The sequence below is a fragment of the Dermacentor silvarum genome, unplaced genomic scaffold (genome assembly GCF_013339745.2).
Source record: "Dermacentor silvarum isolate Dsil-2018 unplaced genomic scaffold, BIME_Dsil_1.4 Seq1070, whole genome shotgun sequence".
NCBI lineage: Eukaryota > Metazoa > Arthropoda > Arachnida > Ixodida > Ixodidae > Dermacentor > Dermacentor silvarum.
The window spans coordinates 83,293-106,536 of NW_023605528.1; the positions used below are offsets into that span (position 1 = coordinate 83,293).

At 45.4% G+C, this 23,244-nt stretch overlaps 1 protein-coding gene across 1 annotated transcript; it reads left to right on the top strand.

Annotated features, from left to right (window-relative positions):
- Nucleotides 1-4,655: 4,655 nt before the first annotated feature.
- On the top strand, nt 4,656-17,514 carry LOC119434436 (uncharacterized). The gene is made up of 4 exons (XM_037701590.2): nt 4,656-6,928; nt 11,712-11,972; nt 13,541-13,875; nt 17,328-17,514. The coding sequence occupies exons 1-3, from the start codon at nt 5,014-5,016 to the stop codon at nt 13,837-13,839; spliced, it is 2,475 nt and encodes an 824-aa protein (XP_037557518.1). The 5' UTR covers nt 4,656-5,013; the 3' UTR covers nt 13,840-13,875; nt 17,328-17,514.
- Nucleotides 17,515-23,244: the final 5,730 nt, after the last annotated feature.

The window sequence follows — 23,244 nt, forward strand, 5'->3', positions numbered from 1 at the left end:
ATAACCGGATTGACGAAAGAATGCTCTTAGGGAGGTAATTTATGAAAATTAGAAGCAGAAGAGGGTCAAGCACAGAGCCATGTGCCACACCTGACAAGACTGGACTACTTGACGACTTAACGTTATCGATGACAGTTTGTTGTGAGCATTTGTGAGAAAAGATTCAATCGAGGAAAATACGAGGGAGTCATGATAAAGGCTAGCAAGTTTTGCGGTTACACGACGATGCGCGACACGATCGAACGCCTTTGCAAACTAAAGATAGACAGCATTGGCTTGAAAATGGGAGTAAATGTGGAGGTGAAGGTCTGTGGTGAATTCGAACAGTTGTGTTTCACTTGAGTGGCCTCGTCTATATCTCTGCTGATTGGTAAATTAAAAAGCTGTAGTTTAGCTTTGGTTAACACTGGTTGATAGCGAAAGCTTCAATGCCCTGGCTAAGCCCATTGTCGAGCTGTGGCCAAGGTGTGGTTTCGCACAACTATACTCGGGAAATGGCGGCAAAATCTCCTTTCAGGGCTCCGTAAAGGTCTAAATATAGTCCTACGTAGCATAAACGCGCGCACACGTTATATCACGTTGGCGAGAACAACAGCGGCTATAGTTCGACCGATGGTTCTACGTACTGGCGCCGCCAACGTAACCGGACGCGCGGCCAATGCGCTCCGATGCGCCCAGCGTCTGATGACGCTCGCCCGCGTGCCGATGGACTATAAACGCGCCTTAATGCTCTATTTTGGTTTGACCTCTAGCTCTCAAAGGGGAAACTGTTGAGTGGCCGACGGCTGCCCGAGGTAGCGTAATGAAGCTTTCACTTCAATATTAGTGCTTGTCTAGATGAGATGCAATGTTAGAATACAATATATGCTCTACGAATACAATATATGCTCTATTGGAACGGCTACCAGATTTGTGTATAGGTACAACATGGCTAATTTTCCAGTCATTTGGAGTAGTGGAAGAGGCAATAGATTGAGGAAAATTGATTGCAAGAAGCGGCTAGATTGTGACTTGGTTTCTATTTAAGGCTTTAGTCGTTATGTCGTCTGGGCCTGGCGCACTGGAACATTTAAGGTTATTTATTAAACTGGAGATTCCTGGAGTAGTGGTAATAACAGCCGGCATTTCTGAATAATGAATAACTGTAATGTAAGAATATTGGTAGCAGGTTCATTAATGAAAACCAAGCAAAAAATAAGAGTTCATCACGACGCGACGCTGATCACTTAGGACAGATGAAGCATCCGAGTCGATGAACGCGATACTATGACCTGCAGTATGTTTAGTGAAAATTAGTTCCAGAATTTGCGGGGTTATCACGGAGAATGCTCAGAAAGTCCCCGTATAAATATTTGCGTTTAGATTGGCTCAGCAAACTTGTGTATTCCCTGGTACCGTAACGCATTTTTCCTATCTTTGCGGGTTGTCCCGTCGTTTGAGTTCGCTGGAAATGCGCTTCTTTTCTTTTCTAGATAGTTCTCTGAGGTTGCTCGAACACCACGGCCTGCCAGCCTCCCCGCGAATACGCACAAGAAAAACAGAGGCATCAATAAGGGACGAAGGTTTGTGTTTATAGAGCAACCAGTTTTGCTCAACTATTTTCGAGGAGGCTAATTGATGACATTCTACAAAGAAGGACTCAACCTGACTGTTAATTTCGGGAAAGTTTGCTTTATTGTAATCGCGGATGTATTTAGTGGACGACTGGCGGGCAGGGAGCTCAATAGCTATGTTAAAAAACAAAGTGTTGTGGTGGCTAACACATTTACCATAATTTAACACATAATTAGTTCGTTATTGCAAGTAAGAACTAAATAAAGAATGTTAGCACTGCGAATGGGTCTGGCAACTACTTGGCTTAGGCTGTACATAAGAACTAGTTCTGGGAAACTTTAGGAAGCACGGGCTGTTGCGACGCAATTCTCCCAATCGATATCCGGAAAGTTGAAATCGCCCGCATAGCAAGAGATTAGAACAATAAAAGCAGCGGATTATATCGGACATGGTGCATTTAAGTTCGTGTGTAAATGAAATGTCGCAACCAGGAGCTCGGTAACAAGAATCTCAGTATGGTTGCGCTTGTCGTCAGTTTTATGCTGAGGCAAAGGATATCGTGATGACTCTCAATAAATACGCGAGAAGGGACCAGCCATTGTTTACCAAATGCCAAGAACCCCCTGACGACGGGTCCTATCGCGCCTACAAACGGTCAGAAGCTCGTGGTGCTCGATATCAGGGTTGAGCCACGACTCTGTGATTACAACAACATCAGTGTCATCGTCTAAGATTACCATTTCCAGTGTTTCTTTTGTTGCCATGAAGCCTCGAGCACTAGTTAACATAACTCTCATCGTGTGAAACATAGGGCTTCTTTACGGCGTATGGCTGGGTAGGGCCGGGTGGTAAAGGGTAAGAATTACGGTTCGCCTCAAGAGAGAGAAACGAGAAGGGAAAGGTAGGGAGGTTAACCAAGGACGTGCCCGGTTGGCTACCCTACGCTTGGGAAGAGGGAAGGGGGAAGAATAGATAAGGAGCGAGAATATAAAAATAATAGAGTCCGTCATTCACAGATTCAGTCGCAGAGGAAGTTCTACTGGCAGAAGCGCTCATACAGTCCAGTCTCCTTCAAGAAGTGAAGAAGAGCTTTTGTGGCCGTATACGCATGCAAGAATGCGTAGGCCATGGTCCCAAAATCTTTTCCTCTGAAAGCACTCTGCTATCTAACATTGTAGTTCTATGACTGAATCAGATTCGGCGTCATAGACACACTGGTTGTCATCTATTATGAGCTTGTCAAAATGGTTTTTAAGTTGCGAGTGTGTTTGTACACTAAACGAATATAACTTCTTCCGGGCTGCGAGCACGCGCGCATTGAAATCCTCTCGGACCGCAAGAGAGGAGCCAAGTTTAGAAGCTGCATGAAGAATGGTGGTTTTATCTTTCAAACGTGCGAATTCGACGGTGATCGGACGATTTTTGTTTTCCTGGAAACGACCTAGTCTGTGTGCGCGCTCTAAATCATCCACTGCAATGGAAATGTGAAGCTTCTCTATCAAGATTGAGGTTACGTTCAATTCTGATTGTGCCCAGCTTTCGTTGTTTGCATCGGGAATTCCCGAGAACAGCACGTTAGAACGTCTTTGTCGATTTTCCGCGTCGTCACATTCTCCCGCGAGAACTTTTAATTGGCAACCCAGATTAGCGACGCAATCACTTGAGCCAATAGAACGCTGTGAGTTCAGTGACCGAACTTCATCAACTCTTCCTTCTAAGGGGTCAACTTGAGTAGAAAGTGCACTGATCGAAGCTTCAATCTTAGTTTAGGAAATACGAACTCGTGCGAGTTCATTTAGCACGGTGCTCTGGGACGATTTAAACAAGATAGTGCTTTCGAGATAGATTCGAGCGATAGAACAAAGCCGGTGTCAAGGCCGGGTTTCAATTCTACGTCGACTGCCAGTACAAGCAGAAGAGATACAATGTGACAAGTAAGATAGCAGGAGCAAAACAACTGGCACAATCGAATGCGACAACTGCCAATCAACTCAGGGGGGGCACGACACCGCAATTAGACAAAGGTCATTAAAACGGATGGAACTTGCGTTCGCAAGGTAACTAACCTGCAGGAAAAATGGCATTTGCATGACTTGTTTCGTACGATGGCGTGCCCCGACTGGCGAACAGTGCCGGGTTAAGTAGCAGCTGGGGCGGGGCGGCCACGCTGATAGCCAGTTTGCCAGGCGGGAAATGCGTTTGTGCCCATGCAGGAAAAGAGGCATATTGGTAAGTGGATGATCCGCTTCGGGTTTGGCGGGCAGGTATTCCGGTTGATATGGCCGGTTGCAATGAAGCATCCAGGCTACCTTACTACGCTTTGGGTGCTGTGTGAGGCTGCTCTGATTCCTCATGGTCGCGCGAGTGTGCGATTTTTATTTTAGAGGCTTTGAATTCAACGACATCGTTTTCAAACGAGTTCCCCAGCATAGGGTGCTAAGAGGAAAATTTTATCCTAAGGTGAAAAACAACGAAATTCGTTAATAACTAGCGCAGCCAGTTCGCTGTGTCGCGCAATGGCCCCTAAAGAAGAGAATATAAAAACTCATCCGGGCTGCACTGAAGTAATTTTCCTCCAAATCATGGGACATTGGGGGAACGCAGTGCGAAGCATATTTACTTACTGTCACCTCAGTAAGATTTACATACTGCTTTCTCAAGGACTGAAAAGAAATGAGATCTCAATATATTCACACTAAGTAGATGTAAATGCAAGGTAAAGAAAGGCAGGAAGATCAAGTAGGCGAGCGCCCAGCTTAGTACCTCAGACTGGGAGTAAGAAAGGGGCAAAGAAAGAGAAAAAAGGGGAAAACACTGTATGCGCAGGTGGCACTGTGTACAGCCAAGCGCCGTGACACCAAAGTCTCTTGCCATAGTTCACAGTACGTCTACATCGTGGGTTAATTGATATAGATAGTCACGAGTTTCCAAGCCCTTCTGTAGTGTAAAGGTTGTGCCGTTATTTTTTACCTATTTCTCTGCTCTTATTTTAGTGATTGATGGGATGCACTGTTAGCCCTTCAGGAAAATTTCCCGATGGGCGAGTTCTTAGAAAACCAGAAGGTGCGGCATGAAGCAAAAATGCAAATATAGAAAATAAAGAGACTTTTTCTGCGGCACATGCTAATGAGACAAGAACTGGCGCAACAGACGGGACTTGGATCCGTGGTAATCTCCCGCAATCGGCACAACGCCGATCTCTGGGCGACCTCTTTCAGGGGTGTCCTGTGTCCATCGTGGCCTTCAGATAAGAGACAGTCGGTTCCTCGTGCGGTGTCAGCCGCGCCACCTCTTAGCACTTCGTTGAGGAAAAGGTTCATTTTTGCACTTCCTGTGGCTTTCCAAGGGCAGAAAAGCCCTCGCTGTGATTTGTGCATTATGACAGCCGGTGTTTTGGGGATAGTGAACCCGCTCCAGACGAATGCCTGAATTGTGCGCGTTCCAGTATAGCCAAGAAACATGGCTTATGTCAAGGCGCTTCTCTCTCAAGTGTCAGCGGCCGCTGTGCTTGCGCTGCTCTCATCTTCGACGGAGGTTAAAGCCGGACAATGTGATTGTCATTGTGAATCGTGGAAAGAAGAGGTCGATGAGAAGCTTACGCTGCTGGACCAACACGTAAGCATGGCTATAAATTTGTCGCATAAAGTTGTCCTGTTAGAACTGCATTTCATGAGCATCTCGAAGTCGATAGAGACACTGAAAAATGACGTGGAAGCACTACAAAATAGGGGACAGAATGCCGTGTCCAACTCAGTACTTGCCGTACCAGGGACTGACATTGACGACATGCGAAAGATCGCTGCCGAAGTTAGTGAAATGAAGGCCGAGAGGAGAAGTCTTCACGATGCAGTGGAACGAATGAAACGAGACATAGCTTTGGAACGGCTTGAAACAAATAGGAGCATCGAGGCTGCAAAAGCAGAAGCCAGAAGTGTTACAAATTTACTTACGCCGGAAGTGCAGCGAGCAGCGGCATCGCTTCCGAAAATAGTGGCAAAGATAGAACGCTTTTATAGAACTGGGGAGGACATCAGGCAGCTCTTGTCACCTCCACATTATCTTAATGAAACGTGGGATCAAGACAAGCTAAATGGCATTGAAATCGAGAGAAACGTAGCACATATGAAAGAGAACAAAACGAAGGAAACACAACGCGCATCTCCCGGCAAGATTCACACTTCAGAGGGTTCACTGAGCAATGTATCACGTCAGAGAACCCAACAAAAAATCAATGTGAGCACTGATCTCCTTGAAAATTTGCGTAACACCTCCGCACCAACAGTTGCAATTGCTTTTACAAAAAATGGCACCGACGGTTGGCGTAATTCTACAGAAACTGCCTCATACAGCGAAGTAATGAAAAACAACACATTTCACGATATTAGCGAAATTGAATTCGTTGGAAAGGATGGGAACTTCTCGGTCACTATTAGAGACAGCAAGGTGATTGAATGTACGGAGTACGCATCGAATAATCACAACATCTCAGATTCTCAGGAAATGCCTTGCGATAGTTTCACAGCGGATGTGGATACGGAAGCGCACGAAGCATTGGAGCGAATGGCACCCATATCTCATGATTTGACAGGCGAAGAGTGGTCGATCGAAAATGCCATGACATTCATGGCTAAAGAGCTGGTCAAGTTACGGAAAGAAATTGGTGACAGCGCGTTGAAGAAAAAAGTGTCACAGATCGAAGACAACACCGCTCGCGTGAGCACAAATCTTAGAAAACTGGAACATTCTCTCATAAACGAAATTACGCGCAGCTTTGTGAACGTGAGCTTTCGGGTGAAAGAAACCGTGGATGTGTTAACAGAACACAATTTGACACAACTCGAAGCCCAAACTGAGGACCTAGCGCGAAATGCTAGTTCTCTTTGGCAGAGTCTACATAATGCAGAGACTAACATACAACTATTACAGCTCTCTCTTTCTGAAGCCATTGGTAGTTTCAACGTTGGCAACAATGCCACTTTTTACAGGATGAACGAGAGCCTTTTCACCTCTGTGAGCCAATTTTCGACCCTGAATGAGTCGCTACAAAGTTATCTCGCAGAAAGGCTCACGCTGATGAAGGGTAAACTGGAAAAGCGAAATTCCGAATTGGAAGTGCGATTGACCCAGCTTAGCCAAAATGTACAAGAATGTTTGTCAGTTGTGGGAGGCTTCAATAACACTGTCGAGGAAGTCAAGATATTGCTGGACGAACTAGGTGAAAGTTACAACAGCATCGTTTCCGCGGACATCAAACTCCAAGCAAGCATTGATGAGCTGCTTCAAAAGATATCCAATGAAATTGCGCATTTGGAGGAAATGATGAAAAACAGCACGCCTTCTGGTCATCTGCCCGAATTAACGGGATGGCATCCAGGTAAGTGACTCCGATATGGTAATTTTGCTTCTTATATACGAGACACATGCTGTATGTATTGAGCAACAACGTTTCACAAATAACTACGCTGCATTAAAACGAGAGCTTTGTCAGATTCTTTTTCGAACTTTTCCACGCAGTTCCACATATATTCATTTCTCTGCGCACGTTTTTCCTGCCGATCGGCCAGCTTTAATACACGCTTCTGAGAGCCCACCTTCCACCCTGTTTGGAGATAGTGGACACATCGCTGCAGGCATCGCCTCTGGTGTTTCGTATCATTGGCCACGCATTTGATCGCAATAAAGATGGGTGTGACCTAAGATTTAAGTCACCTCCTAAACGGCACACCACACTTTTCTGAGCATTTTCACTATCATGTCTCTTGTTACGCGATTGTCTTCTTTGATGAGTGCATCAACGGCCTCCTCATTGGTTTTAGTCGCGTGTTCCCGAGGGCAACAACTAGGAGGCTGACCTGCAACGATTCTCTGGCCATATTTAAAAGGTCTGCTCCATTTGGGCACATCGTTCGAGCTCACTCACGCGTCGCCATAAGCATGCTGAAGCCTCTTATGAATGGTGATCACCTGGCATGCTGGTAGCAGTGAGTAGGTTATCTAACCAGTTGATGCCAAAAATCCATCTACGAATGCGGAAAAGATCGCGCCCCGTAATGAAACATGACCATTACTCAGACTTGCGCTCAACAAATGGCTGATCATTATTCTCAGTACGGCGCTTGTAAAATTGCAATCAATTTTGCCGTTCGCCTAAAAAGGCGCTGTAGTTTCTCCAGTTTAACAGTGTAATGCAGGCCGCCATAACCTTGGTTTCTCACAAGTACTATACGATGAACGAAGCGCATCTCGCTTACTTTTTCAATGCTGAGTTCGTTTCAATGCTGAGTTTCAATGCATGATGCGCCTTGCCGTGTGTTATGTTAACCGCTTCGGTCAAAACGTACGCGCTTGTATGCCTAAGTGGTTCTTGCCAGTTTATCCTTTGGTGACAATGAAAAAAAAACACGCGCCGTAAACTGTGGGTAAATTGAACACCCTGCATGTTTAGTGGAGCTCCATTTCACTACAGCGGGAAGAGCAATGTTACGATCGCTTTGCTCAACGCACTACCATGTTTTCATGGGGTGCGCGATGGGGCGGTTTCCATCAGCATTAGCGAACGAATAATGTTTCCATTCTCGTAGTACCTGCTGCCAATAATTATATTGTGCAGGTGATTTGAATAGCAGATTAAAATATTTTAAGAAACTTGATGCGACTGACGGAACAATAAATGGAGATTTTAGGACTACATAATTTCACCCGAACTCTCGGCATTGCACAATAAAATATATAACTACTTTCTTGCAATACAACATGCGACGCTTGGAATAAACTTATGCAAGTTTCAATGATCTATTCAAAGCTCATCACGCTTCATGACAGTGTGGATTAAAGCTGGAATGATAAGTATGACATTTGTATGTTTTTATTTACTTGATCACAGCCCCGCCGAGCCTAATTTTATTGTTTCAAATGAATACATGCAAATATAAAAATAGATCAGTTCAAATGGGCCTCACTACAAACGCATTGTATCTGGAACTTTCGGTACGGGAGTTCACGATACATCACGTGCGACAGGGGCTCCTACACATGCATATGTACACATGTATCTCTACACATTCATCTACAGATATCATTGAATAATTGTGGCAGCTGCATTTTCGTGCATTAAATCAGCAAAAGAATCCTACTTGAACACATCCCTTACATTTCAGTAAACCTTAACAGCGATGATTATGCAATAGAAATAGTACTACAAAATTTCCCTGATTACAAGCAATCAAGCAATCTGACAATAATAAAGAACGTTTGAGTTTGAATTTATTTCTCACTACATGTAAGGAGTACATGCTATGATGAGGAGGGTTAAAAAAGGCCGCATTACCCTATAATGACGGCACATATAAATGCACGAAGATAATGTTTATTTTCTATCTTAGTGTGGAAAAACAACGAGAATAAGCATAACTAACGAAAATAAAAAACAAAAATAATTCGCGGAAGCTTTTTCAGCGATAGGGTGGACGCACCACTATAGCTTCGTTTGGAATTTGTACCGTCAGCTCTCGTCACATCTGAACCATAGATGTACAGACTCCCGCATTTTTAGCTATATCGTGCGAGCGTCCATGACGCGTCACTTTAGCGCCTTTACGATAATCAGTGAGACCGGCTGAAGTACTCTCAGGTGCACTAAGCGCTCTCCTGTGCAAGAGTCGTCTAATGCAATGTTCCCTTCAGGACGACGCACGACCATATTATAGTGTTCTCGCGCGATATAGCTAAGAATGCGGGAGGCTGTACAGTTAATTTGTTTTGCATCACGTGTGTGACATCACCGCAGCTGGAGGTCTTGCATCAGTCTGTCTCCTCTGACCGTTCATTAAAAAAAGGGACTCGCGTGCAAAACTTCTCCTACTTCATCCTGTGTTCCTGCTCGAAACCAACGGATGACGCTTGATGCCTGTTATTCAGTGTTGGCCGAAAACATTTACCTCGGAACTTTGAACTTAATACAAGAACTCAGCGAGAAAAAAAATTCTGGTATGTTGCCTGTAGGCAACACTCGTGAATAAAGGGTTACGGCAGCTCGACTAGCCCCACCTTTCCATAAAATCTGGCAGTACAAATGGCAGGCTATTTGCTTATCAAGCCGAAATAAACTCAGCAAAATTACACTACACCATCTTGCATATATACATATACGAGAGGATCATTGTAGAAAAGTAAGCACATGAGTCACAATATCAAAGCAGAATAAATGCGTTGACAACGCTTCTTGCACTTAACAGACCTCACACAAAATTTTACAAAAAGTCACAGAATTTTGCAGTAGATCGTACGTCAGCTCTGTCATTGCGGATCTCAATCTTTAAAGAACGAAATAATTTATGCTCCAATATTGAATGAGCTTTCTACACTGCATCTTCTGAACAAATTGTAGGTATAAAAATTATGAGATAAATTAGCGACGGCAGGTAACGCATCGTTTTGCATAACTGTAAGACCACTGGCGGATTTTTTCCTACCATTGCCCCAGATTAAATGACAATAACGTAAGTGCGAGTTCAAGACTGCGTTGTGCAGAATGGGTTTTTTGTTTAACCGGTAGAAAATTTTGAAATTCTCTAAGAAATCCTACAGCTTTCCAAAATTTGGGCTGGAGGTTGGCGCAGTGGTGATCCCATACTAAGAAGAAATCCCATACCATATACGTAGAAGAAAAGACCGAATGTTTTATCAAAGGAGGACAAATTAATTGAAATGTTATGGCGCTCCTACAGTGAAGACACGTTGCTTGCTGTCTGCTTGAGGTGAAAAACACGGCTTGAGTTTTAGAGCAGTTTATCAGTGAGCACTTAACCATGTATGTAGTTTCCTTAAAATTATGTTGGCTGTTTTTTTTTCTAGTACCAGTGTATAATAACCTAGAGTCATCCGCTTAGATAACGTAATCAATAGTGTTGTCAAGTCTTACAATATCGTTAACATAAATTATAAGAAACAGGGGGCCCAGAATACTTCCCTGTGGTACGACATGATGAATGTATTTTGATCAATAAAGTTTCCATCTGACAGATGCCTGTGGATGAGGGTGTGCTAGGTATAACTTAATGAAATCTAACGGAATGCCACGGTTTCCATAATAACCTAATTTTTCTTGCACAATTATTCGTAAAAAACGCCTTGGAGAAGTCATATGGATGACTACTGTTAGTTTTTAGCTTCGATGTTCCGTAATAATTAGTCTTTTGATGCAGTAGGGCGATTTCCGTCGATCTACCAGATATACAGAACCTCTACATTCAAGCACACATAAGGCAAGAGTAGTAAATATCAATAAGTAGCAGAAGCAATTGACTATTTACAAAATAGTGAGTGCCACCTGGTATTTAGTAACCAGTTAGTCGCGTTCACAAACTGCATTTCTCCCAAAAGTGCGTCTCCGTCCCCTCCTCGTCCTGGGAGGAAGCGCGAGCACAAAGGCCTTTTAAAATTTACTCTAAAGTTCGAGGTCCTCATAGCTACCCTACACCCCCTGACCTTACCCCTCAGGCTCTGGCAGAGTAGATGCCTCGCAGGGTTCACTGGTGGTAAAGGGAAAGATGTTGAATGGGAACAGTAGTTCGTTCTTCTAGTCTGTCATCGAGGTCCCGCCGTATATTTTTGGTAAGGAAAGAGACAAAGTTAAGAGAAACTAAAACATTTTGGTGTTTACGTGCAAATATCACGATATGATTATGAGGGACGCCGTTGTGGGGGACTCTGGCTTAATTTTAACCACCTGGGGTTTTTAACGTGCAGCTGATGCATGGTACACGGGCGGTCTTTCATTTCACCCTCATCGAAATGCGGCCACCACGGCGGCCATTCGATCCGCATTTTAGAGCTTAGCAGCACAATGCCAAAGCCACTATACGTCATCCCGGGGAGTAAAGCGAGCATTTAGATACCGTTTGTTGCCATGAGTTATGACGTTGAATAAAACTGGCGACAATTTACAATAAATATATTGAACGGCTTTTCTCTGTAGTCCTTGAATATTTTTAATGTTGATAAATATATTTGAAGAGCAACGTACTTTACCATTTGTGATTTTGGAAGATGAAGTGCTAAATTGCTACACGGGCTGCCAGACACATCGGAAGGCCGCCTTCTATTGAGTGTTGGGCTGTGAAAATATCTCGCATACGTTCTATGCCCACTCCGTCTAGATGATAATGCTGGCTGCCCGGGATTGGATGCCCTCGCTTCTGACGACCACGTGGTACTGTCTGCTCACAACAGCGGGAGGTATCGTGCTCCGGATCTGCCGTCGGACACACTTCCCGTGGGTTCAGTGGTTCGCTTCTGGTGTGTCCCTGCCGGCAGTCACAGGCTGATTGGCGCTGCGGAGCTACGCTGCCTGGCTTCCAGGCGCTGGTCGAGCAAACCACCAAGATGCCAGCCGCTTCCTACGCTTGAGCAGATCATGGGTGAGTGCTGATTCGTTGTAACCTCAGTTGGACAACAACACTGCGAAAAAGTCGAAATTCTCCTGTAGAATATAATGTATTGTTGCATGTAGTAGGTGATAACAAGGATATTAAAAACGACAACAGGCGAATATTTCCAGCGTTCTGTCTGTATTATCTGGTTATGTTGTATTTTCGTTTTTGTGAAGGCGCTGATTGACTTTGAGCATCGAGACCATGTTTTTGGCGCCGTTGATTAGTAGTGCTGAAGCAGAAGCCAACCTGGGTGAACTCTTCGGCGTATTGAGCAGCTTGGAAAACGGAGATCAGCGTTGCACTGAAGGATGGTGTCTAGCTAGCAGAGCGCTCACATGGGTAAAGCAGGCAGTATGGAGATAACCCAGCGGGAGTATTTTGTATCTCCTATACATTTATGGCTTCGTTTTTGTTTCGTCATAAGAATTTCAGTATTGTGGCTGTTTGAGTTTGTTGATATGGCATAGTGGTGAATTGTAATGTAGATATACACGACAGCAAAGACCGGACGACAGACTTGCGCTAACTTTTAACAAAAAGCTTTATTTTCGGCGACCCGTGTTTATAGCCGTCACTGATCACATTGCATATACTCAATTCACAGCTTTAGCAAGGTTAACTCCTTATCAGACAAATGCACAGATGGTGTGCTGACACACACAGAGCCTAGTCGCTAAATAATTTCAGCCTGAATTGTTCGGCATGTTAGTTGATCACCACTTCTGCTGAGAATAGTACTTTCAGCAAACAGCGGTTCACGCTCACACGAACTGCAGTGACATGCAAGCCAACCGTCACGTACGCTTTTATTAATATTGTTTGAGCGTTCTCGGTCACTGATACAGCGTCCCGTTTGACCTGTATACTGTTTACCACAAGAAAGAGGGATGCGATTAACCACGTTGCTAGCACAGGTGACAAACAGACACGGGTGACGATCCGTTCGTCATCGATCCGTTCGTCACCGCACTTCCGAGCAACGTCGCGACGTTGCTCGGAAGTGCGGGAATGTGGCAATTTAGGCTAGTTGGCTGAACTTCACCACCTGAATGAAAAACGAATAGAGTGCGTCCGGTGCGTGGTACAGTCGCATGACTGAACCGGATCCTAAGCGAGAAAGGTTTGTTATGCAGGATCCTATGGTGCGCTTTTGTGAATTATATATGGCAGACCCGGGTAGGCAATCGCACCTACAGCAAAATAATTCATTTCCCATTGGAAAGAAACGTTCCAAAATTGAGCTATATTTTTATCACTGTCTTGGCTCTTTGAATTTATTTTGTTTTTAAAAATCTGGAGGTTCAGTACAGGATGCATAAAACGCAGTACCAAATGCGGAAATTGTGTTCGATGAAGCAAAGCTAAGAGTGGAGGCAAAAGGAAAGCTCGCCGCCTGACCTACATTCCGTGAATCAATTATCATGGCTCTGATGTTTTCCTTTAAATACGGTGGCACTCATTTTAGGTCATTGCTGTGTGTGTGTTATTTTTCTCTTTGAAGTGCACTAATTCACGGCCAAAGTTTTCGCGGCTTCACTTCCCTGCCGTTTCAGCGGGGAACACAACGACGCCATCCATCCTTTACGATGGTGTGGCGGATGACGAGTGGGCATCCTCTGACGACAACGGCAGCTTGGTGGTGCGACCTGGCGTCAACCTGCGACTCAAGTGCCTCTACCCTCGGACTACACTAGGCGGGAAGTTACGTGGCTTCACAACGGCAGCGTTCCGAGTTACGGCGCTTCCGCCTGGGCCAAAGGAGGTCCCGCGGATGTTGGTGAAAATGCATACATGCTGCAGATTAACCGAACCACACACCTGCATTCCGGGACGTACAGCTGCGAGACGGTGAATGGAACGCACCACTCCATCACCATCAAGATATCAGGTAGGTAATAAGGGTTTGGAACAACCATTAAGGTGTCTTAACAGTGAGTACCGGCAAACGCGAGAGTCTCACACAAGTTATGTGAGATAACTGTAATTGTTTAAAGAACTGCGCATTTGTGGTTATTTGGCACAATGATAGGGTGCCTCCACAGCAGCGAAGAGAAGCGGTGCTGTCGAGGCTCGTTAGCACAATTATTGCGTCGCGTTGTCTGCCTAGGTACGTGCAAAGTCGTATCGACAACCGGAGCAACTCACTCCGCGGCGCCAGAGGCTCCGTACTGTGCCGTATTTGTAACGGTGATGAATAACTACCGGCAAATTGACTTTCTTTAATATCGATAGTTTTTACAGCGTTTTTAGTATGTTTCGGGAACTAACTTGATTTTTTATCAATCCTCTAACCGTTTTTGTGGGCCGATTCTTAAAATAACGCAGTCCAACACAGCGGCAGAAATGGCATGGTTGTACGGCCGTACCGTGTGGTGATACCGTGTATTGGTTCCGTTGGTACCGGGGCGACCAGACGCTGTGACCAGATACGCAGCGTCTGTTACCAGAGGCGGTCGCCGACGCTGCACAGGGTTCCGAACTAGCCTATCAGGAAATGGCGCTTGAAGTACCAGTTGGGTGCAGCGTACGGGCAAGGCATGGTGATAATGGGAGGGCTACCCATGACCCATAGGTTACCATAGTGCCACAAATGACCACCACCCAAAAACATGCTACACACATTCTTGGAAAGCAACCAGGGTTGGTGGCTTATTTTGCGACTTCCCAGATGTATCTTTGAAGTGACTTACAATGCACGAAACAATGCGGACGACAGAGAAGCGCACATGGACAGCGCTGACTCTCAACTGATTTTTTTTGCGCGTTTCAAAGTTGAATCAAGACCAACTAGCCCAACTGCCAGTTATGGTTCCAGATGTCGTTTTTCAGCTATCCCGCAGAGATCTGAAACCTCGAAAGCGCCAGAAGCGCTTAAGACGCATGTAAACAACTCACGGTAGGGGATAAAGTTATTAGAAATGCTTGTTGATACCATGGCGACATTTTAGCACTTAACCATACTTTGTTTCGCTGTATTGAAGGCTTTCAAACGAGCTTCCTCGTTCCTCATGAAAATCAATAAAAACGATTTTAGGCAGAGAAATGTTAGCAGCGGGAAAGAATACTAACGATAATGTTACAGAAGAACTATGTGCCACTACTGTTGCTGGAAAGGCAAATCTCTACAATGACGTGCGCCTACAATCGGCACAGTGATCCTTACAAAGGGGTCAGAGAGCCGATCACAGAGCTAGTGCAGATTCCACGGCCGTTCTATGTGCGTTTTGATGGAGCGGCCATTGTGGTATTACAATGAATAGCACAGGCGATAGTATTACGATATAAAAGCGTTAAGCTTTCTTTGGAACCTAAACGCGATTTCTTGCATTAAGCGTTTTCGTTGGCTGATCCCGAAAAGGGGCGGCTCCATACCGGAGCCGAGCAACCTACCACCGCATCGATCCTCGCCTGCGTTTTTTTCCAGCTCACCTTCTTTTGCGTGGTTGCGGCTTCCGCACTGGATGATGGCCTCCAATTTCGGCACCACTCACACCAGGGTCTTCGCGACAAAGTCTCTTCGCCTTGTTTTGACGAGAACGGTCTGAACTGTCCGCCCGGCGTCTACGGCGAGCTGCGGCCTCTAATGCTCTCTGCACAGCTGTCTGCTGACCCCGATGATACCTGGTTGTAGCCGCGCAAGTAGCTGTACGATTCACTTCTTCAGCAGCGGTTCTTACCTTGAGAGGAGACGCCATAACCTGTACCGAAGAGGTATCCAAAATACGTGGCGCACATCTCGCATCGGAATCGCGTTGATTGCGCACCTTGTCTGAATCGCATCTCGTCGTCTGCGTCTGCGCACGCTGCGTTTGCAGGCATCCTAACTAGATGGGGCCGCCTACTGGTGGAGGCTGGGGATCGCGCTTTTTTGTGATTGTGCACCTCGTCTGAATTTCATCTCGTCGAGTGCGCCTGCACATGCTGCGTTTACCGGTGCCTTATCTAGATGGCGCCACCATACTGGCGGAGGCTCGGGTCATCTGCGCCTGTACGCCTGCATAGGGAGCGTTTTAGAGCATTTTTCCGCTGCCCGATAGCAAGCGCTTGCGTGGCGCAGTGGTAGAGTATCTGGCTCGCCCGCAGCGGGCGCGGGTTCGATATCGGCGGGAACGGGGTACTTCTTTCGCATTTCCGGCGATAGCGGTTACGGTCCCCAACGGCTGCGGCGGAGGCGGTGGCGGACAGCATCGCGAACCGAAATGGCTATTGCAATGAGCCCATAACAGCTTACGCTGTAAAACATATCCAGTATCAGCAATGGCGGGATTTCTTCTTAGAAAAAGTTATCGCGCAAGAGCTTTTTGTGAATTGAGGCCCAGTTATGCCACGGTGGACGGACGAAATGCACCATATGATACTTGTACTGCGTGTGTACTAATTTGGAGGCACAGTTACATGCCTATCCACAAAATGCCAAATACAATCAATTTGTCTACTAAAAGGGCATTCAGCGCTGCACATTTGCTGCATCATATGCCCCATTACTGTCAGTGCCTATAACTAAAAGGTAAGTTAATCCGCCTTGAACACTTATTTTCAGAAACATGTTTGAGCTGCCTTTCAATTGCACCATCTGACCCCTCCGACGTGCCTCGAAAGAGCTTTATGGCTACGCCTTCGATACAAATTGAAAAAAAAACGTTCGTAATTAAACAGGTGTGGCGATGTCTTACAAAAAAATGAAACTGAGGTGATGAATATTTGGAGTACGCATTAGGGGTAACTTTATACGCAAGCTGTTGTGTTCATGTAATCGTACACTGCCACCTAGAAATGTACATTTAATTAGGATTACTGCTCAGCTTCACTAAAATTCTTAGCAGATTTCTGTATTTTCAGAAGGTTTCGTAATGAGCTTTAAGTGCAGCGCATTAATAGTCATAAGCAACTGTTGGAAGGAACGAATGAATACACGTATGGCTATTTTCCAGCAGTACTGTTTGTCTTTCACGCTTGTCTTTTATCATATCACACAGAAATACCACAAATATATAAGTACTAAAACTTGTCACCTAATCTATCCGTTATAATGCGCTGCGCTGAACTACCACGCCAACGCTTGCAGCAAAGCGCAGTCAGTCACTCTAGTAGATATAAAAAAACTGCGGGGCTTAACGTCCTGGAACTGCAGTGTGTTCACTGGGCCATAGTGCTAGGCTCCCGAATCAGGCGTTCTTAAAGGTGCGCTTAAGTATAAGTGCGCGAGCGTAGTAGACTACGACATCACGGGAATACAGTATCGGTGATATGTGGTCATCGGACTCAACTGCTCTAATAATACGATAACGCTAATACGAGTATTCGCACTATAAATACCTATACTCTTTTGCTTCTTTGCAGAGGTGCACTGCAAGATACCTGCGGCCCCTGAGAACGGCGACGTGTTGCTTAAAGGAATTGCAGGACAGGCTCCGGTGGGTAGCGAAGCTCGGTTCCGTTGCTTCTTGGGGTATCAACTGCGTGGGCCCGACGTAGCCACTTGTCTTGGAAGCGGACGTTGGTCAGTTCTGTCTCCGAAGTGCGAGGAAAAGGGTGAGTGAAGTTTCAATATTCTCACCAGTGCCCCGGTGGAAGTGACAAGTGCAGACCAAAAGTTGGAACCGGTGGCACGAACGCTAGGACCGAGCAAAATGACAGACAGGTGGTGGGCTGCTTTCCACGGAGTGACAATAACTAGGTGTTTTATATAGACCAACGGCAAACTGAGCAAGAACGAGGGAACCGACAATGCGCTGTTGTCAGAAATGATTTCATGTTTAAAACCGGGCGTCTAAGTGCTAAGAAAATTAGAAAAAAGACAATGCTATCAAACCTAAGTAATAAATTTTAAAGGAGGAACACCTGACAAAAAAGAACGATAAAACAAGTTGTGATAACATGCCGAATTAATAACGTATGGGTAGCTGTTGGCTACTTCAAACAGATAGTATTCGTTGTTTGAAACTTTCTTCTTGAATATTTCTGATAGGGGTGGAAGAGGCATTACTGCTTGTATCTGAGTAAATTTTATGTAGCATGCTCCCAAGTCACTCGGCACTGAGAATAGACCATGAAGTATTAACTCTGGAATCCCGCAGGTGTGTCTTCACTGTTGTGTATCGTCTCCCTTGTGACATTGCGAGTTTTTCTAGTTTTTGGGAGGATTGTTGTGTTTTCTGTACACAAATGACTTACGACTTGCCATTGGCGGTTATATTGATATTAACATTTACTAAATACGCCCAAGTAATGCCGAACGCGGATTCTTCTCAATTGTTTCGGCTGCAGAAACGTAATTACAGCGCCACTTGAAATTGTGCCAACTCCGAGAGCTTGCTTTACTAGTTTGTCACAAATAGCGCAGTGGGCTCGGTACAGCCTGGTGGAATTGCAGGAAACATAAGTGGCATTCGCCCATGTACATGTTCTGTAAAGTTAATGAGGCATCTAGCAGCTTGCTCATTCTTAGTCATTTCTGCTTCATTTAATTATTGCGAAGACTCTTAACCAATCTCGCACAGAAATCGAAAAAAATAAATTTAAGCTCTGTGCTCTATTGAAGAGAAGGAGATGAAGCTTTTGTCATATTCGTGGGCATAGTTTTGAACCTTTACGAATACTGTGCGCCGTATAAAAAGTAAAGAGACCGCAAAAATTCAGAAAACGTGGGTTACAGATGACTGCCTCAAAATGATCCGCGAAAGAAATTGGCTGTATGCTAAGTTGGTGAAGACTCGAGGACCCGCGGATTTATCCTCTTTTAAAACATACCGAAACGTTGTGAATAAATTTCTGAGGAAGGCTCCGAAGAAACATTTTCACAAAGTCTTTAATAGAGGGCAACTCAGAGCGATGTCGTTTGGCGCGAATTAAACTTTTAGTATTTAAATCTCACAAACAGCCGGAGCAAGACCTAACAGTTCATAATAAAAAGTTAAAGGTAAAGAATTAGCTGACAAACTTAAGAAACACTTTATATCTCTAAACTTAAGCACCCATGACGTAATGCAACTTCCTTTCTAACATAGCCAGACACACAGCCTAATTTTGAACCTACAACACCAGAAGAGTCATACTCGGCCTCTACGTCCTTAAAGAGAGAACATCGCGGGATAAAATGGGCTTGAGATTAGGGCCATTAAATTTGGCTTGAACTTTTTTTGCAAGCGCTTACTCAGATTATTAATTTTTGTTTATCCAGTGGCGTCTTTCCTGAGAAAATGCAGCACGTGAAAGTGAACGTTTCATTTACGTCCGGAAACAAGAACGGGTCCAAAAATTATTGGCCGGTATCTGTAATTCGCGTGATTTCTAAAGGCTCATTCACACCGGCGACTGACAGTGGTCGCGCGACCAAGTTGATCGCAAAGCGACCAGTCGCAAATGGTCGCAAATGGTCGCTTTTCTCGAAAAGCGACCATTTTGGGTCAGTCGCTCACTGCGCGATTTTTCAGTCGCGCGACCGTGGTCGCAAAGCTGCTCAACCAATCAGCGTCGCGCCGAAAGTGATGTGTCGTCGTCCACGCCAAATGCAATGTCCGCGTCACGATATGCAGGCTACAGGCCGGTAATTGGTGTCTTGTCTTGTTATTCTTGGACGCAGCAGTTGCAGCAACGTGTCGAATGTACGCGGTCGCATTCGCTGGAAGCTAAACAGCAGGAAAAGAAAGCACAACACAAACCCTTTTTCCAGCTGCCGTTCGTTGGATGAGCACGCCACCCAAAGGTGAACAGCGGGTGAACAGCTTGCTTTAATATTATGCACCGAATAACACGCAATGCGAGCTAGAAATTACAACTTGCTCTCGATAATACTCGTTGTCATGCGCACAAAGTTCGGGCAGGAGGCGGCTTGCGTGGCCGGTCACTTCACGCGAGCGGAAGCACGGGCGCACCCACGAGCGTCGCGTTTTCTTCGGGAGCTTCCGCGCTGCCACAGCTGACACCCCGGCGGAGCACATCAGCACAGGGACGACGTCTTCCTGTTCGCTCGAATCAAAATCCAGCCCGCTCGAATCAAAATCCATGGCTGTTGCCGGAACGCGAAACCAATTTACACAGTGCCAGCGAAATGCGCGCTAACTGCGTAGATCCCTAGAATTCTCGCTGAAGAACGAGAATGTCCGGGATTGCGACTTGCAGGTCGCGCTCAGCCGGGCTTGCCGGTGTGAACATCAGTCGCCTTCGGTCGCTTTTTGTTCGCGAGTCGCAAATGGTCGCGCGACCTCCTCCAGTCGCCGGTGTGAATGAGCCTTAAGGCACTAGAAAATAATATGCAACAGAATTACGTAAATGTTTATAAGTATAATATCTTACGAGATATGCAGATTGCTTCCCGGCATGGAACGTGCGCAAAGCTTGCTCTGCTAACGCAAAAAATTAACCTTAATAATTTCGAGAGCAATATGTGAACGCCATGAATTTCATAGCCTTTTTCAAAGCATTGATTATATTAACTACGAAACTTTATTTGCAAAATTCTAGCATTACGGCTTTCGCGGGTTCGCCCTTGAACCTTTGCAATGATATCTTGAACACAGGAAGCAGCGCGCCACTCTTGGTACGTAACTTTCATCAACAAGACCACTAACGCAACGTGTTCCCCAGGGAAGTTTACTTGGACCTCTTTATTTAATCTTTATAATGATATCACAAATAATAACATGCACATCTCATATTCTACGTCGATGACAATAGCCTTGCTTTTTCGAACGCTTGATATTGTGCATCCTATAGATTTAGCAAACATGGCTTCAAACCAATTAGAGAAGTGGAGTAAATAAAATTCACTAGCAATTGATAGAGTTAAACTAAGGCTGTACTGTTTACGCCACCTCAAAGGCACGTAAACAGCAACCCTGCTCTTTTTCGCGGCAGCGAAAGAATACAACTAGTAGATAATGTAAAAACGTTAGAAGTGATTTTTAACAAATATTTGAACTTGGTTTGCACACGCAGAACGTAATATGTCTAGCCTGGCGAAAACATGTGGCATAATTTGCCGATTAGGACACACGCTGGCTTCTAAAATAATACTCATATTTTATAACCGTCTCTTCCTTGCACGTGTTCATTAGTGTAACCTGGGGGGGGTACGCCATCCCGAACAAGCATTCACAGTTTAAAAGCACTACAAAGATGACCGTACGGCATACTATTAATGCTCCATTTGATGCACATACACTCGAAATATTTCGCGCTCTTATTGTTTTGCCTATTGAACACTGTTACGAAATAACCTAGTCTTCAACAATATATATATATATATATATATATATATATATATATGGCCTAACAATACGGACTTCAGAAATCTGTGCAACCTAATTGAATCGCGAATTTAAAAACGGAAATGAGTGGGTGTTGCCTTGCTCAAGAACTAATCACGGTTTGAGCGCTTGCAGTGCCGAGTGCCGAGAATGTTAAACTTTTTATATGCTTCTGATATTCAGGTGAACACTTGTGATGTGTGATCGCAACGGTGATGTTTGTGGTGTGCGACAAGGTGCGTTGCATTTCAAACAAGAAGCAGACAAGGAGAGCGCGCGCCGCTATACCGCGCTGCGCCGAAACGACGACGCCGAAGACCGTCCGGCGCGTGAACACGCGGCGCAAGAAAGAAATCAAAAGAAAAAAAGCCAATCCAATCACAAAAGAACACGGCCTCGAGCAGCCAATGAGAAATCGACGAATCGACCTGAGCAGCAGAAAAAGGAGCCGCGCTGGCAGTAGGGGGAGGAGTTCCAGAAGCGGCACCAGGACAAGGTCGGCCACCGGATCGGGAGTTGAAGACGGCAGTCGGGTTCCGGACCCGAGCCACCAGGACTTCACCCGGCTGGGGCCTCCTGCCAACCCATTCCTGGGCGCCGCCACTCCATCCGTTCGAGAACTGCTGCCCGAGGCCGGCAAGCGTCTGCGCCCGTGGGCAGAACGAGAGCTGTCGGGCTACGGGCCCGAGCTCCGCGACCAGCTGCCCGGCCAGGACGCCGCCGCCGTCAACCCTGCTGCCAAGCCGCCTGCCTTCCGGGCATCGCCACCCTGCCCGATAGTCAACTGCTGCTGCCCGAGGCCGGTGAGCGTCTGCGTCCGTGGGCAGAACGTGAGCTGTCGGGCTACGAGCCCGATTGCCACGATCAGCTGCCCGACAGAACGCCACCACCGTCGGCCCGTGCTGCCGAGCCGCCTGTCTTTCCCTCCGAGCCAGAGCTGCCACGCTCTGGCAGCCTGTACGACGTTCCGACACAACGTCTTTTGGTGAGATCAACAACGCTTCTCTCGTCGTCTCGTCTCCGCTTCGCCGCGTCGAGACTGTAGTGCATACGCACACCCGCAGCTGCCCGAACTTGCCTCATAACATTAGCGTTCCAGCTACGTGTTTCATGTTATCGTTGTGTGTTGGTTTATGGTTTCTTTTCCTCTTAGTTTTATTAAAAGTTTGTTGTGTGTTCCCAACAACGGCTTTGTCCTCGATTGGGTTCTGGGAGGCTCCGCCTCAGGGAACTGCCAGAAACATTAACACAAAAGAACCTGCGCATCAAACACTATTACAGAAAAGACAAGCAAAGCAAATTTAAAATAACAGCAAATTTCTATAAAATAAACATTGCAATTCTGATAACCATGCTTCGAACCTATTTCAATTTTCCTTTTATTTCATATTTTCTATGTACCGCAGGTTAATGCTGATATTGCCCAATAAATACTTCCATAAAGGGAATGTTAACGCATATTTCTACATTGTTTATCAATTGTGCATGAGGAGCCTTATATATGTTCGGGTATTTGTATTTATATTAAATATGCGTTTGTGTAGTATAGATGTAGGTAAGTTCTGTATTTCGTAATCCTGTAATTCATTTTTCTATTTCGTATTCGCTGTAACTTATTGCAAAACAAAGGGGCAGGAATCGCACCGAGCTGCTGTTATACAGCTTTTTGTGCCTAGCCCTTGCATTGCTTATTTTTTTTTCTTTGTAAAAAAACGAGGGAACGTGCGAAAAGAAATGTTGAAGTTGAATATCCTTTGTTTATACAACTATTGATGCCTAGTTGATTGGTCTTCTTTGAAATCTGCTAATGTGATTGGATCCTTTGTGTTTCCTGTTAATTGGTTACTATATCTTGCGACCGAATGGATTTGTGTGGTAGTGAGGGGCGGAGATTTTTTTTGCCAGATAACATTCAGCGCCCATAAGGAATTGTGGAGAAGCTGCGTTTCTCTTACTTTTGTTTTAGAGAAGAGTTCTCATAATTCGGCTTCAGCTGCTCAACAACTCTT